This window comes from Tursiops truncatus, chromosome 17, assembly GCF_011762595.2.
Source record: "Tursiops truncatus isolate mTurTru1 chromosome 17, mTurTru1.mat.Y, whole genome shotgun sequence".
NCBI lineage: Eukaryota > Metazoa > Chordata > Mammalia > Artiodactyla > Delphinidae > Tursiops > Tursiops truncatus.
The window spans coordinates 4,559,099-4,572,158 of NC_047050.1; the positions used below are offsets into that span (position 1 = coordinate 4,559,099).

At 43.1% G+C, this 13,060-nt stretch overlaps 1 protein-coding gene across 6 annotated transcripts in view; it reads left to right on the forward strand.

The window, feature by feature from the left end:
- LYN (LYN proto-oncogene, Src family tyrosine kinase) overlaps positions 1-13,060 on the forward strand; it is a 110,674-nt gene that overhangs the window by 60,628 nt on the left and 36,986 nt on the right. For all 6 annotated transcript variants that reach the window (XM_019925320.3, XM_019925321.3, XM_033843124.2 and 3 more), the window contains exons 5-8: positions 543-641; positions 762-865; positions 2,179-2,328; positions 3,608-3,760. In XM_019925320.3, the coding sequence (XP_019780879.1) occupies positions 543-641; positions 762-865; positions 2,179-2,328; positions 3,608-3,760 (506 nt within the window). The remainder of the gene's footprint in view (positions 1-542; positions 642-761; positions 866-2,178; positions 2,329-3,607; positions 3,761-13,060) is intronic.

The following is a 13,060-nucleotide window of genomic DNA, read 5'->3' on the forward strand; positions in this document are numbered from 1 at the left end:
AGTTGAGGCTCTCACAGGGACCCGTCCATTCCTCCCTCCCCAGCCCCTTCCCCAGCTCCACGCCTCTCACAGAAGATGAGAGTGTGGTGACGAGGCCTGTAGCTGCTTGGGATTATTTTATGGTTTTCTATTTCTTTTTCCCATGGCTTGTGTCTATGGAAATGAGATGTTTTAACAAAGGAGTTTATGTCATAGGAACTATGGCCCTTTATTCCCTTGACTTCCATTTCTGTAAGGACCCTAAAGCGTTTCTTAGATGTGAACTTTTTGTTTCTGCAAGATGGGAACCATTTTCACCAACCCCCGTTTGGCAACTCTGAGCACAGCGACCCACACTTCAGTCGTGAGACTGTTTTCTTTTGCTTCCATCACTAAATGTATTTATGTTTTAGCAAGAAGTATGAACTTTCTCCCTGGATTCTGGGTTTCCAGGGGTCTTCCCGCCCTCCCTCACCCTGCAAGACAGACACATTAAGACAATTGCTCTTGTAGTTCTTGAGTCATTGAAAACAAACCCTTTTGGATGTGTGTTTCTATTCCAGGCATGGAGAATGGTGGAAAGCTAAATCCCTTTCGACAAAGAGAGAAGGCTTCATCCCCAGCAACTATGTAGCCAAAGTCAACACCTTGGAAACGGAAGAGTGAGTCCTTTCCCATGTCGTCTGGGACAGTTCTGTTTGTGGCTCTGGGTTTCTTGTTTATTTTCGTCTTTTTCCTTCCCGGGATTAAAACACCCATGAAATGTTAATATGTCTTTTCAGGTGGTTTTTCAAGGATATAACGAGGAAAGATGCAGAAAGGCAGCTTCTGGCACCAGGGAACAGCGCTGGAGCTTTTCTTATCAGAGAAAGTGAAACATTAAAAGGTAGGAAGTGACATAAGGCCTCTTATAAAACACTGTTTAGGAAATCATTCTTAGAAACGATTGTAGAATCCTGAAAAAAAACAAAGAATTTTTTTGGAAAAAAAGTCAATTACTGGCAGACCTCGTTTTATTGGCTTCCCTGTATTGCGCTTTGCAAATACTGCAGTTTTTTACAAACTGAAGGTTTGTGGTAACCCTGCATCGACCAAGTCTATTGGTGTCGTTTTTCCAAGAGAATTTGCTCACTTCATGAGCAAATGTGTCTCTAGGTCACATTTTGGTAATTCTTGCAGTATTTCACGCTTTTTCTTTATTATTATATTTGTTATGAGTGATCTGTGATCAGTGATCTTTGATGTTACTGTTATGACTCACTGAAGGATCAGATGATGGTTAGCAATTTTTAGCAATAAAGTGTTTTTTAATTAAAGTATATATGTTGTTTTTTTAAACTTATGCTATTGAACACTTAATAGACTACAGTACAGTGTAAACATAACGTCTTTAATGCACTGGGAAACCAAAACGTTTGTGTGATTTACTTTATTGGGGTATTTGCTTTCTTGAGGTGGTTTGGAACTGAGCCCACAATATCTCTGAGATATGCCTGTACTATGTTCTGGTAGTGAAAGTTTTATAGTTTGATAACAAATAACAAGCTCAAATTATTAGTTTTGCTACTAAAAGTAACATAAAAGCAGACATAATTATGGTTATTTTTTTTACCATGCTTTATGTTTACTGAGCCTCTTAAATTATTATTTAGTATAAAACTTGAAATTTTAAGAGAAAGAAAATCAAAATAACTTTTCAATTCAGCAAAATAATTTTTAAAAAAACCCATCACAAAGAAGAAAAAGTGTGTTGGTAAGCTTCACAGCAAACAGAACACTAGCTTTGTTTGTCAAGTAGATTTTTTATAAGACTTTAAAATTATGCACTATATACATGTGCAATTTATATTTTGCATATTTTTATGGCAAAATGTGTCCACGGTGTGTATAATACCAACCTTTTAAAAATATTTTATTGAAGTATAGTTGATTTACAATGTTATGTTAATTTCTGCTATACAGCAAAGTGATTCCATTATACATATATATATTCTTTCTCATATTCTTTTCCATTATGGTTTATCACAGGATATGGAATATAGTTCCCTGTGCTCTACAGTAGGACCTTGTTGTTTATCCATCCTATACATACTAGTTTGCATCTGCTAATCCCAAACTCCCAATCCTCCCCTCCCCCATAATGCCAATCTTACTTACAAAATGTAAGTGTAACCTTTGCTTGTACTTCTTCCCCCACAGGAAGTTACTCTCTGTCTGTCAGAGATTATGACCCCGTGCATGGTGACGTTATTAAGCACTACAAAATCAGAAGCCTGGACAATGGGGGTTATTACATCTCCCCACGAATTACTTTTCCTTGTATCAGTGACATGATTAAGCATTACCAAAGTAAGTGAAAATGCAAGGTCAGACAAGAAAAGATACATCTATTATGATAAATATATGGTATCAAACATTTATATTAAATTTTTTTGTATCCTGAAACTTTATTGAGTTCATTGATGAACTCTAGTAGTTTTCTAGTCGCATCTTTAGGATTTTCTATGTATACTATCATGTCATCTGCAAACAGTGACAGTTTTACTTCCTTTTCAATTTGGAGTCATTTTATTTCTTTTTCTTGTCTGATTGCTGTGGCTAGGACTTCCAATACTATGTTGAATAAAATGTTTTATGTATCATATTTCTTTTGGATAAAGTTGGAGGATGATGTTCTATAATTGGTTCTAAATTAATCTATAAGTACACATTCAAAGTCAGATTTGATCTTTGTGAATAATTATCCTAGTCCTTCCCACCTAGTTTGTGCTGTTTAACAGTTAACATTCCAGAATTGCAAAGAGAAAAATGGATATTATTTTCGCATAGTACATATTTTTACAACGCATCTTTAAATATCTGGAATAGGAATGCAAATTTGTAGAACTGTGTCCTAGTGTATACATGTCTATGTGTGTGTAAAGTACATACCACGAGTATGTATTACTCTTGGTAAAAGAAAACAGAAATAACAATAACACCAAAATATTTAGAAGTGGCCTGTCAGTGGTCCTCTGTCGCCAATCTGCTCTACAGCCTGGCTAAGCTGAACCCACGACTGTGTGTTGGAGGCCAGTTGTAGTGGGTAACTCTTGTTACTGCTTATTTCTTCAACCTGCTCCAAGGGATTACACATAAAATTTGCTGAGATCCCAAAATATGGAGAGAGCAAGTACCCCAGACTTTGTGGAGTCCTCCTTCCCTCTCTGTTACCCCCATCCATTTATCCATCTGGCACATGTGTTGAGGGCTTGTTCTGGCACTGGGTCCCCATGGTGACGTGACCAAGTTCCCGCCATTGTGCCCTGGAGAGCTTACATGGGCTCTGTAATTAAAATTATATTCTATTAAGTGTGACAACATGTCAGCCTTTGTTTATCTGTTCATTTTGTTGTTTTTATTTTTATAGGTTAGCATTACTAATGAATAAAATCAAGTCTGTCTTAAATTGTCTTTCATTTAAGAATTTCAAAAGTCATGATTACGTAGAAGATAACCCTATACGCATTTTAGGTTCGTAGACCTTGGCAAGTTGAAAATGATAAGACTCATAGTCCAAATTCCCCTATAGATACTGGTAAAATACAAGGGGTGACTTTTTCCACGTTTATTTTCTCTTTCAAATTAGAGCAGTCAGATGGCTTGTGCAGAAGATTGGAGAAGGCGTGCATTAGTCCCAAACCACAGAAGCCGTGGGACAAAGATGCCTGGGAGATCCCCCGGGAATCCATTAAGCTGGTGAAGAAGCTCGGCGCCGGGCAGTTCGGGGAAGTCTGGATGGGTGAGTGTGCGGCTCTGGAGCCAGAGTCCCTCCTGGGGGCGACAGCAGGAGAAATAAGGGCTCCGGCCGATTTCTGTCAGTTTTCTCAGAAGCATCACTGCTTTTGTTTTCCTCTGTCCACCTGTGCCAAGAACTAGCCTACACAACCTACGTGATTAGACTCTTCCTCTTCCTCGTGACTTAGTAGTTCTCTTTCAGGATGAATTTTTTTTCATAAATTTATTTAGTTATCTATTTTTGGCTGCATTGGGTCTTCGTTGCTGGGCGCATGGGCTTTCTCTAGTTACGGCGAGTGGGGACTCCTCGTTGTTGTGGTGCATGGGCTTCTCATTGTGATGGCTTCTCTTGTTGTGGAACACGGGCTCTAGGCATGCAGGCTTCAGTAGTTGTGGTGCACGGACTCAGTAGTTGTGGCGCACGGGCTTAGTTGCTCCACGGCATGTGGGATCTTCCCGGACCAGGGCTCGAACCCGTGTCCCCTGCATTGGCAGGCAGACCTTTAACCACTGCGCCACCAGGGAAGTCCCAAGGATGAATGTTTATAAGGAAGCGGGCAGTGGGCATTTATCCTGGTGGTTCTGTCTACTCTTCCGTGATTCTCTCATCACCAGATTCTCTGGACACAAGTTAGGTACAGGAATGTGCTTGCATCTCAGGGAAGGGTACACTTGGGTTAGGACCATCCTTACTAGTGGGCTTAATAGGAAGCCTCACAGGTATTGCTGTTTCTCACCAAGAAACTTTCTAAAGATACTCAAAATTCCATCGTTAGAGAATCGTTCCTTACTGTTAAGTACTGCCTTCTCAGGCTGGCAAGAAAAGCACCAAAATGATAACAGTGGCTTTCTCCAGCAGATACTTTTTGCCCACCTGTCTTTTCTAAAGCTTTTATAATGACTGTGAATTCCTTGTTCTTTCATAAAAAGAATTTTTTAAAACGATTTTTTTACTGCATCATGGTTTCCACGCCAGCTTTGTGTGAGTGAGAGCAAACATGATTTCTGAAGAGAAGGGGCAGACAGCTTTTAAAACCCATCCAGCCCCGGCCCAGCCGGTCTGCGAGGGAGAGGTTTCCCTCTAAAATCTCGGCCCCTGGGATCACAGCTTTGCCCATTTTCTCCTGTTGTCACTGCTTTAGCCAAAGTATCGTTTAAATATGCCTCTGCATTCTTCCTGCGCTGCAAGTCTTTGGGAACATGATAATGGAATTCAGGTAAATTGTGAGTACACAACCTCACCTTGCTCACTGGGGTCTGCGTGTGTACCTGGCACTCTGTTTCCGGTCGGGCCCGCAGGTCTGGGGCTGTGATCTTGCTCTAGGTGTGTCTTTGCCCACCCTCTGCGGCCCAGATCGTCACCTCCTGCCCCTCCTTGCTCTGTCCACCTTTTTTTTTTAATTGAAGTAATATTCATGTAACACAAGATCAATCATTTTAAAGTGGACAACTCAGTGACATTTACTACCTTCACATGGCTGTGCAGCCACCGCCTCTATCGAGTACCAAAATACTTCCATGACTCCAGAAGGAAACACTAGACACTCCCCTTCCCCCCCGACCCCGGCCCCCGGACACCCACCCTTCTGCTTCCTTTCTCTATGGCTGTGGCACCCTAGGGCCCTCATGTAAGTGGAATCATACAGATGTTTGTCTTTTTGTGTCTGGCTCATCTCACTCAGCATGGTGTCCTCAAGGTTCACTCACGTTGTAGCCTGTGTCAGAATTTCTTTCGTCTTTTATGGTTGAACAATATTCCATTGTATGGATGTACCACAGCTTATCTATTTATCCGTTGATGAACATTTGGGTTGTTTCCACCTTTGGGCTATTATGCATAATGCTTCTTTGAACCTTCGTGTGCAAATTACTGTGTGGACGAATGTTTTCATTTCTCTTGGTTATATACATCCTCCTAGGAGTGGAATTGCTGGGTCACGTGGTCATTCTATGTTTAACTTTTGAAGGAACTGTTAAATTGGTATCTGCTCTTTTTTTTTTTTTTTAAATTGCAACTTTTCCCCCGAGGTATTTGCAGTTACTTCTTAATATATTTTTTCCAAATCCACAGAATAGGGGCAGGTATAGTAAACACTGTATATTCTTCACCTAGATTCACCACTTAATACTTTGCTGTATTCTCTGTACACACACACACACACACACACACGCACACGCACACACACACACACACACACACACACACGTACGTATCTTATTGTTACTGTGGAGCCACATGAGGGTAAGTTGCAGAGGCGATGACTTTCACCCCTAAGTACTTACACAGGTGTCTCCTAAGAAGGCCATCAACTCCCACTGCACAGTGGTCACGTGTGGGAAGCTCCACGTTGGTCCACACTGTCTAGTGTAGCATCTGCATCTGAATTCCCCCCATTGTCCCAGGGGTGTCCTCATGGCTGTCGGGATCGTGTGTTTGCGTTTAGTTGACCTGTCTGGAGTCTCCTTGAATCTGGAACGGTCCCCCAGCCCACCTCCATCGTTCATGACAGGTCAGTCACTTTGAAGAATTGCCCCTCGTTTGGATTTTCTGATTTTTCCTGTGATTTGGTCCAGGTTACGCCCTTGGGCACAGATAGCATCTAAGTGTTAAGCGATGCCGTGTCTTCCTGCGTCCATTGCGGCACAGAATGAGGGTTGGTCCCATCATTGCCAATGTTCTGTTTCATTTTAAGGAGGACCACCAGATTTCTCCGTTATGAATGTGACTTTTTAATTCCCTGTTGTAACTAATGAATCATCTGTAGGGAGAGTCCTTCAAATTGTGTAAATATCCGAAAGCGCTTTCCCCAGATGCTTTCAGCATTACTCGCTCATTTGGATTCTCATCCCTCTTAGAGGCCATAACTTCTCTGAAAGCTGCAGGCGTCTGTCCTCTGACCACCCTCCCCTAAACGCGGCGACTCCAACCTCCGGCTCAGGCCAGGAACCAGGGACTCTGCCTTCCGTCCCTCGCCTCCCCTTTCCAGACTTGTGTCTTTAGTGAGCTTATTGGCAGGAAAATACACATTCATTATTACATTTCACTGCCCTCTAGGTCTCCAAGTCCATCCTTCCTCTCTGCACGTGACTGGGGAGGAGATGAGTGTCCAGGGGGGGGGGGGGGGAGAAAAGAATGTCCCAGCTACACATTCCAAGTGCATTTTCATCCACTGTCTCACACACTCGCAGCAGTAGGGCTGGAAGGGAGGAGTCACCGTCACCATCGATGAATGAGGGCCCTGAGAAGCAGGGAAGCAGCTCACCCAGAGTCACTCAAGGCGAGGAAGAAGCCAACTGCTGCGGCCTCCCAGAGCCCTGGACTCGCTCGCTTGCTAAGCTACCTACAAGTTAGCTGGACCTCCCTGGCCTCAGTTTCCTCATCAGGAAAATGAGCAAACAACTATCTCATCAGTTGCTGCAAGGAAGGAGATTATGTACCTGAAGTGTTTCCTGTAGAGTCTGGCTCTATGCGTGCTCTATTTTTATTATTATTTTCATCTTACCATGTTTGACTATAGTCACTAGAAGCTATATTTCAGTGGATTTTCCCCCCGTTTTAATTATGAGTTCAAACTAGAAATAATCCAGTTAGACCTTCCTATGGAGATTCGGTGATGAAGGAATTGCGTATCTGTCTTGAGGATAAAGTAGGGGGAGCTTGCTGGGGTGTCCTCGTCTGCTCTGAAACAGTAACCCTGCCTACGGAGTGGTCGTGTGGAGGTCTGTTCCACCCTCCTTGCGTTCAGCTCTGAAGTGGTATAAAGGCATTGAACCGCATGCTGTGTGCACCGGAGAGATCAGATCGGCTGGTCTGAGAAGTTACCAGCTTCAGGGGGAAGAGATTGCGATAGCCTTCTTGTGTTTTCTTAAAATTTTCCCAAGGGCTACTAGCAAGTGGAATGGTAAGCTCTTTACCAGCTCCACCATGGGGGTGCCCACCAGTGCCATGTGCCAGCCCAGCTCGTACAGTCCAAAGACGCTGAGGGTGTGAGCTCACAGGCCCTCACAGCAAGGCAGCAGGGAGGGCCCACGCCTGAGAAGACCTGCTCTCAGCCGGGTTCTGAGCCCCTGAGCCAATTTCTGTTCAGCGGCTCGAGGCTGTGCTGAAACTGTCACCTGGAGCTCAAGCCACTGGTGCTTTCTGGGATGGAGAAAACCTCTTTGCTTCCAATTCCAGATGAGCTAAATCCCCCTGCCCACCCACCCTCTCCCATTCATGGGCTTCCACGTGCTCAATGTCGACGCTGATCTTAGAGGAGTTTTATTTAACGGGTACCCAGGTGGTTGCCTGGGAGAAACTGAGGTTTAGAGGAGAGGAGAATGGGACCATGGAAAAGATATAATTGGTCTCTCCAGAGTGCTACTTTTTATTTAGACTGTTTGAAAGAGGCTAAAAATCTTGGGAAAATTCAGCATTTGGATAGGTTTGTTGATCATGTGTGTGTGTGTGTTAAAATTTACCACCGTAGCCATTTTTAAGTGTATAGTTCAGGACTGGTATGGACATTCACGCTGTAAAACCAATCTTCAGAACTTTCATCTTGCAGAACTGGGGCTCTAACATCGTTAAACACAACTCTCCTTGCCGCCTCCTCCCAGCCCCAGGTAACCCCACCACTCTACTTTCTAACAGCGTGACTACTCTAGGGACCCCGAATAAGTGAAATCATACAGTTATTTGTCTGTGTCTGTGTGTGTGTGTGTGTGTGTGTGTGTGTGACCAGCTTATTTCATTCAGCATAACGTCCTCCGGGTTCATCCCTACTGTAGGTGTATGTAAGAATTTCCTTCCATTTTTAAGGCCGAACAATATTCCATTGAGTGTTAATTATACAGTAATGTAGATGACTATATAGTAATCCATAAACAATGGATTTCGGTTGCCCGTTCATCCACTGATGGACACTGTTTTGGCTGTTGTGAATAATGCCGCTGTGAACATGGTGCAAAAGTATCTCTCTGAGACCTTGCTGCCACTTTTGGCGGGGTACACGCCCAGGAGTGGAATTGCCGCATAATACGGTAGTTCTATGTTTATTTTTTGAGGAACCTCCATACTGTTTTCCTTGGTGACTGCATCAGTTTACACTCCCACCACCATCTCCACATCTTCCCCAGCACTTCTCATTTTCTGGTGGGTTTTTTGTTTGTTTGTTCGTTTGTTAGTAGCCAGCCTAGTGGACGTGAGGTGGTGTCTCATTGTGGTTTTGATTTGCATTTCCCTAATGATTGGTAATGTTGAATATCTCTTCATGTGTTTATTGGTGATGTGTATATATATCTTCTTTGGAAAAATGTCTGTTCAGGTTCTTTGCCCATTTTTAAAATTAGGTTGTTTGTTTGATTTGCTAATAATGTTTGAAAAGGGAGAGACAGCAGAGGCTCACTTGAAATGGGGGTTATAATAGAACCTAGCCTGTAGGGATGGTATAAAAATTGAATGAGTTGATGCAGGTAAGCATTTAATACAGTTGACAGCATTTAAGAACTGTTGTAATTATTAAATACTTAATTTTATTATGAAGATAGTATGATAAATTAGAGCAAAGGCTATGAAATAGAGACGAGATATTACCCAGGATTCCCCCCTCAACACAAGCTGTTTCTTGCTTTTTTTTGTTTTTTTTTTTTGCGGTACGCGGGCCTCTCACTGTTGTGGCCTCTCCCGTTGCGGAGCACAGGCTCCGGACGCGCAGGCTTAGTGGCCATGGCTCATGGGCCCAGCCGCTCCGCGGCATGTGGGATCTTCCCAGACCGGGGCACGAACCCGTGTCCCCTGCATCGGCAGGCGGACTCTCAACCACTGCGCCACCAGGGAAGCCCTGTTTGTTTTTTTTTTAATTAAACTTTTTGAGATAACTGTAGAGTCACATGCAGTTGTCAGAAATAATACAGAAATGAAAACATCTGTTCACACACTTTTACACAAATGTTCATAAATAAGAGCATTATTCATAATAGCCAAAGAGTGTAAACACCCCAAATGTCCATCAGCTGATGAATGGATAAACCAAACGTGGTGTATCCATGCAATGGAATATTACTTGGCAATAAAAAGAAATAAAGTCTTGATACATGTTACAACATGGATGACCCTTGAAAACATGATGATAAAGGAAAGAAACCAGATACAAAGGACCATGTATCATGTGATTCTATTTATGTGACATGTCTGGAATAGGCAGATCTGTAGAGACAAAGTAGATGAGTGGTTGCCTCAGGTGGGGGGATGGGAGGATGGAGACGTGATTGTTCATGGGTACAGGGTTTCTTTTGGGGCCAGAAAAATGTCCTAATAATTGATTGTGGTGATGGTACCACAAATCTGAATATACAAAAGCCAGTGAGTTGTATATTTTATTTTTAAGTCATTATTTAAATTTATTTAAATTTTATTTATTTAAAATAAATTATTTAAATTTATTTTATTATATTAATATTTTTGGCCATGCCATGCGGTATGTGGGATTCTAGTTCCGCAACCAGAGATTGAACCCGTGCCCCCTGCAGTGGAAGTGCAGAGTCTTAACCACTGGGCCACCAGGGAAGTCCTGAATTGTATATTTTAGATTTATTTATTTATTTATTTTTGGCTGTGTTGGGTCTTCATTGCTGCGCGCGGGCTTTCTCTAGTTGCGGCCAGCGGGGGCTACTCTTTGTTGCAGTGCACGGGCTTCACATTGCGGTGGCTTCTCTTGTTGCGGAGCACGGGCTCTAGGCACGCAGGCTTCGGTAGTTGTGGCACGGGGGCTCAGTAGTTGTGGCTCGTGGGCTCTAGAGCACAGGCTCAGCAGTTGTGGTGCACGGGCTTAGTTGCTCCATGGCATGCGGGATCTTCCCGGACCAGGGCTCGAACCCGTGTCCCCTGCATTGGCAGGCAGATTCTCAACCACTGTGCCACCAGGGAAGCCCCGAATTGTATATTTTAAATGGGAAAATGATATGGTATATGAATTATATTTCAATAAAGCTATCGTATATAGAAAAGAAATAATACAGAGAGGTCCCATGTAGCCTTTACTCAGTTTCCACCAATAGTAACGTCTTGCAAAACTGTGGCATAATATCACGGCCAGGATATTGCAATCGAAAGTTGTTTGTTTTTTAATTGTGCCTTTCTCCTTCTAGTTTTGTATTAAAGAAAGAGAAGAAGAAAGGGAGGGAAGGAAGGAAAAGAAAGAAGAGAAAAGGAAAACAATAGAAAATTTTGATCTGGGATCTCGTGCAAGCATGGGTCTGTGATTCTGGCTACCAGCCAGGGAGCTCTTCATTAGCCACTGAAATTACGTCAATTTGTTGAATGCATTTAGCAGAGGAATGCTGGGGAATAAAACCAGAAGAATATTGGTGGGTGCTGTGCTGCGAAGCAGGTCACAGGATGCCCCTCTCCCGTGTGTGTCTGCACGTCTCATTCTGACCGAGGGACCCATGAAGAGCAATGTCTGTGCAATTTAGAGCTGCTAGAATTTAGTTTTTACTTCTCAAGGAATAAGCTGGCTAGCTTTGCTCATTGATATAAAAAGGACAACAAATTAAACATTGTAACCCTGTTAACTAAGTCAGTGAATATTTTCGTCGAGCGTGAGAAGTGGCTCACAGACTCCCAGGCACACTTCATTGTGTGGGTTTTTTGGTCCGAAGCACCGTGGACAAATACAAGGAAGTGGTCTGTTGCGGGGGTGGGGGGGGGGAAGCGGGGGGGGGGGAATAAAAGAAAGGAGTTTCTCCCTCAAGCTGTTTCCTCTTGTCCCGGTGATCCTCTGACATCTAGCTTGGAGACACGTTTTCCTCAGTGGGCTGTCGGACTCCCAGGGAACTGACCCATCTGTGACACGAAGGGTGATGTTTCCTGTTGCCACTTGGTCTTTGAAGAGACTTTGGGAAAGAAAGGAAGCTGATTTTGCGTTGAACTTTGCTCGATCGATTTTCACAGGAGCCAGCTGCATTGCAATGACTCACCAGCCACCTTCTAAAATCAACTCCATGCCTCTTGTGTAAAACCACCCTCCGTCGTGTGGTAGTTCGGCTCTTTTGTGCACGTTAGTCACACCTGGAGTTGGAGCTTTCTCGGCCTTCCTTACCTGTGGCAGACAGCAGTACCCACACGAAATTATTTACTACCTTCAACAGATTTTTTTAAATCGCTTTGCAACTTCCTTTTTATTTATTTACTTATTTAAAAAATTATTTATTTTTTATTGAAGTATAGTTGATCTGCAATGTTGTGTTAGTTTCAGGTATACAGCAAAGCGATTCAGTTACATATAAGAATCTTTTTCAGATTCTTTTCTCTTCTAGGTTATTACAAACCATCGAGCAGAGTTCTGTGTGCTATACAGTAGGTCCCTGTTGTCTATTTTATACATAGTGATGGATATGTTTCCATCTGTAATGACAATCCAAATCTCTGTGACTGGTGTGAACCTGCCACTACCAGGGAATATCTCGGTAAAGTACAATTTGATCCTTAGCGCTGAATAAAAATCATGCCTTTAGTGCAGGTGGAAACCTGCCGTATCGTGCAAATGTCACAGCCCTAAGAGGCCGCAGGGCGGAAGCTGTTGCCATCCTGGAGCTGTGTTTGACACAGCTGTTTTATTCACTGTTCATCTCAAACTCTTTATCAGCATTTTTAATATCTTTAGCAGCTGCAGTATTTCCTGCTAACTTTTCCCCCTACGCTTGGAAAGCATTTTTCTCTTCATCCTTTACCCATCATTTTATTTTATGTGAAAGTCTGAATGAGTCCCGTGGCTTTTATGACAACGAAGGGAGAGCAGTTCTGTTCCTTTCTCTTTGGTTGCCATGTAATGTAACAAGCAGACAGAAAGGTGCAGAGCACACAAATGTTGGATTTCGTAGCTAATGGCAACATGAAAGCCTGTGTGGTGACCACTGAGGTCGCAGCCCGAAGCGCCCACTCACCCCCTGCCGCTCACAACCCCGCCTGTCCCCCAAAGGCAGCTGCTCTTCTGACTTTGCGATAATTTCCTGACTTTTCTTTGTAGTTCTGCTATTTTTGAATATCGGGGTGTGTGTCCACAGTATAGTTTAGTTTTGCCAGGTTTTGCACTTTATGTAAAGGAATCCTACCTATTTCTCACTATTTATCGATGGCATTGGAGTCGCTCCCACATTTTGGCTACTATGAACAAGGCTACTGGGAACGTTTTTGTGCTGATTGGTGTGAGGGAACATGAGTTTCTCTGGATGACCAGGAGTGGCTTTGCTGGATCACAGGTGTATGAATCTTCAACTCCACGAAATGCTGCCGACTTAATTTCCAAAGCTCTCGTCCGGGATA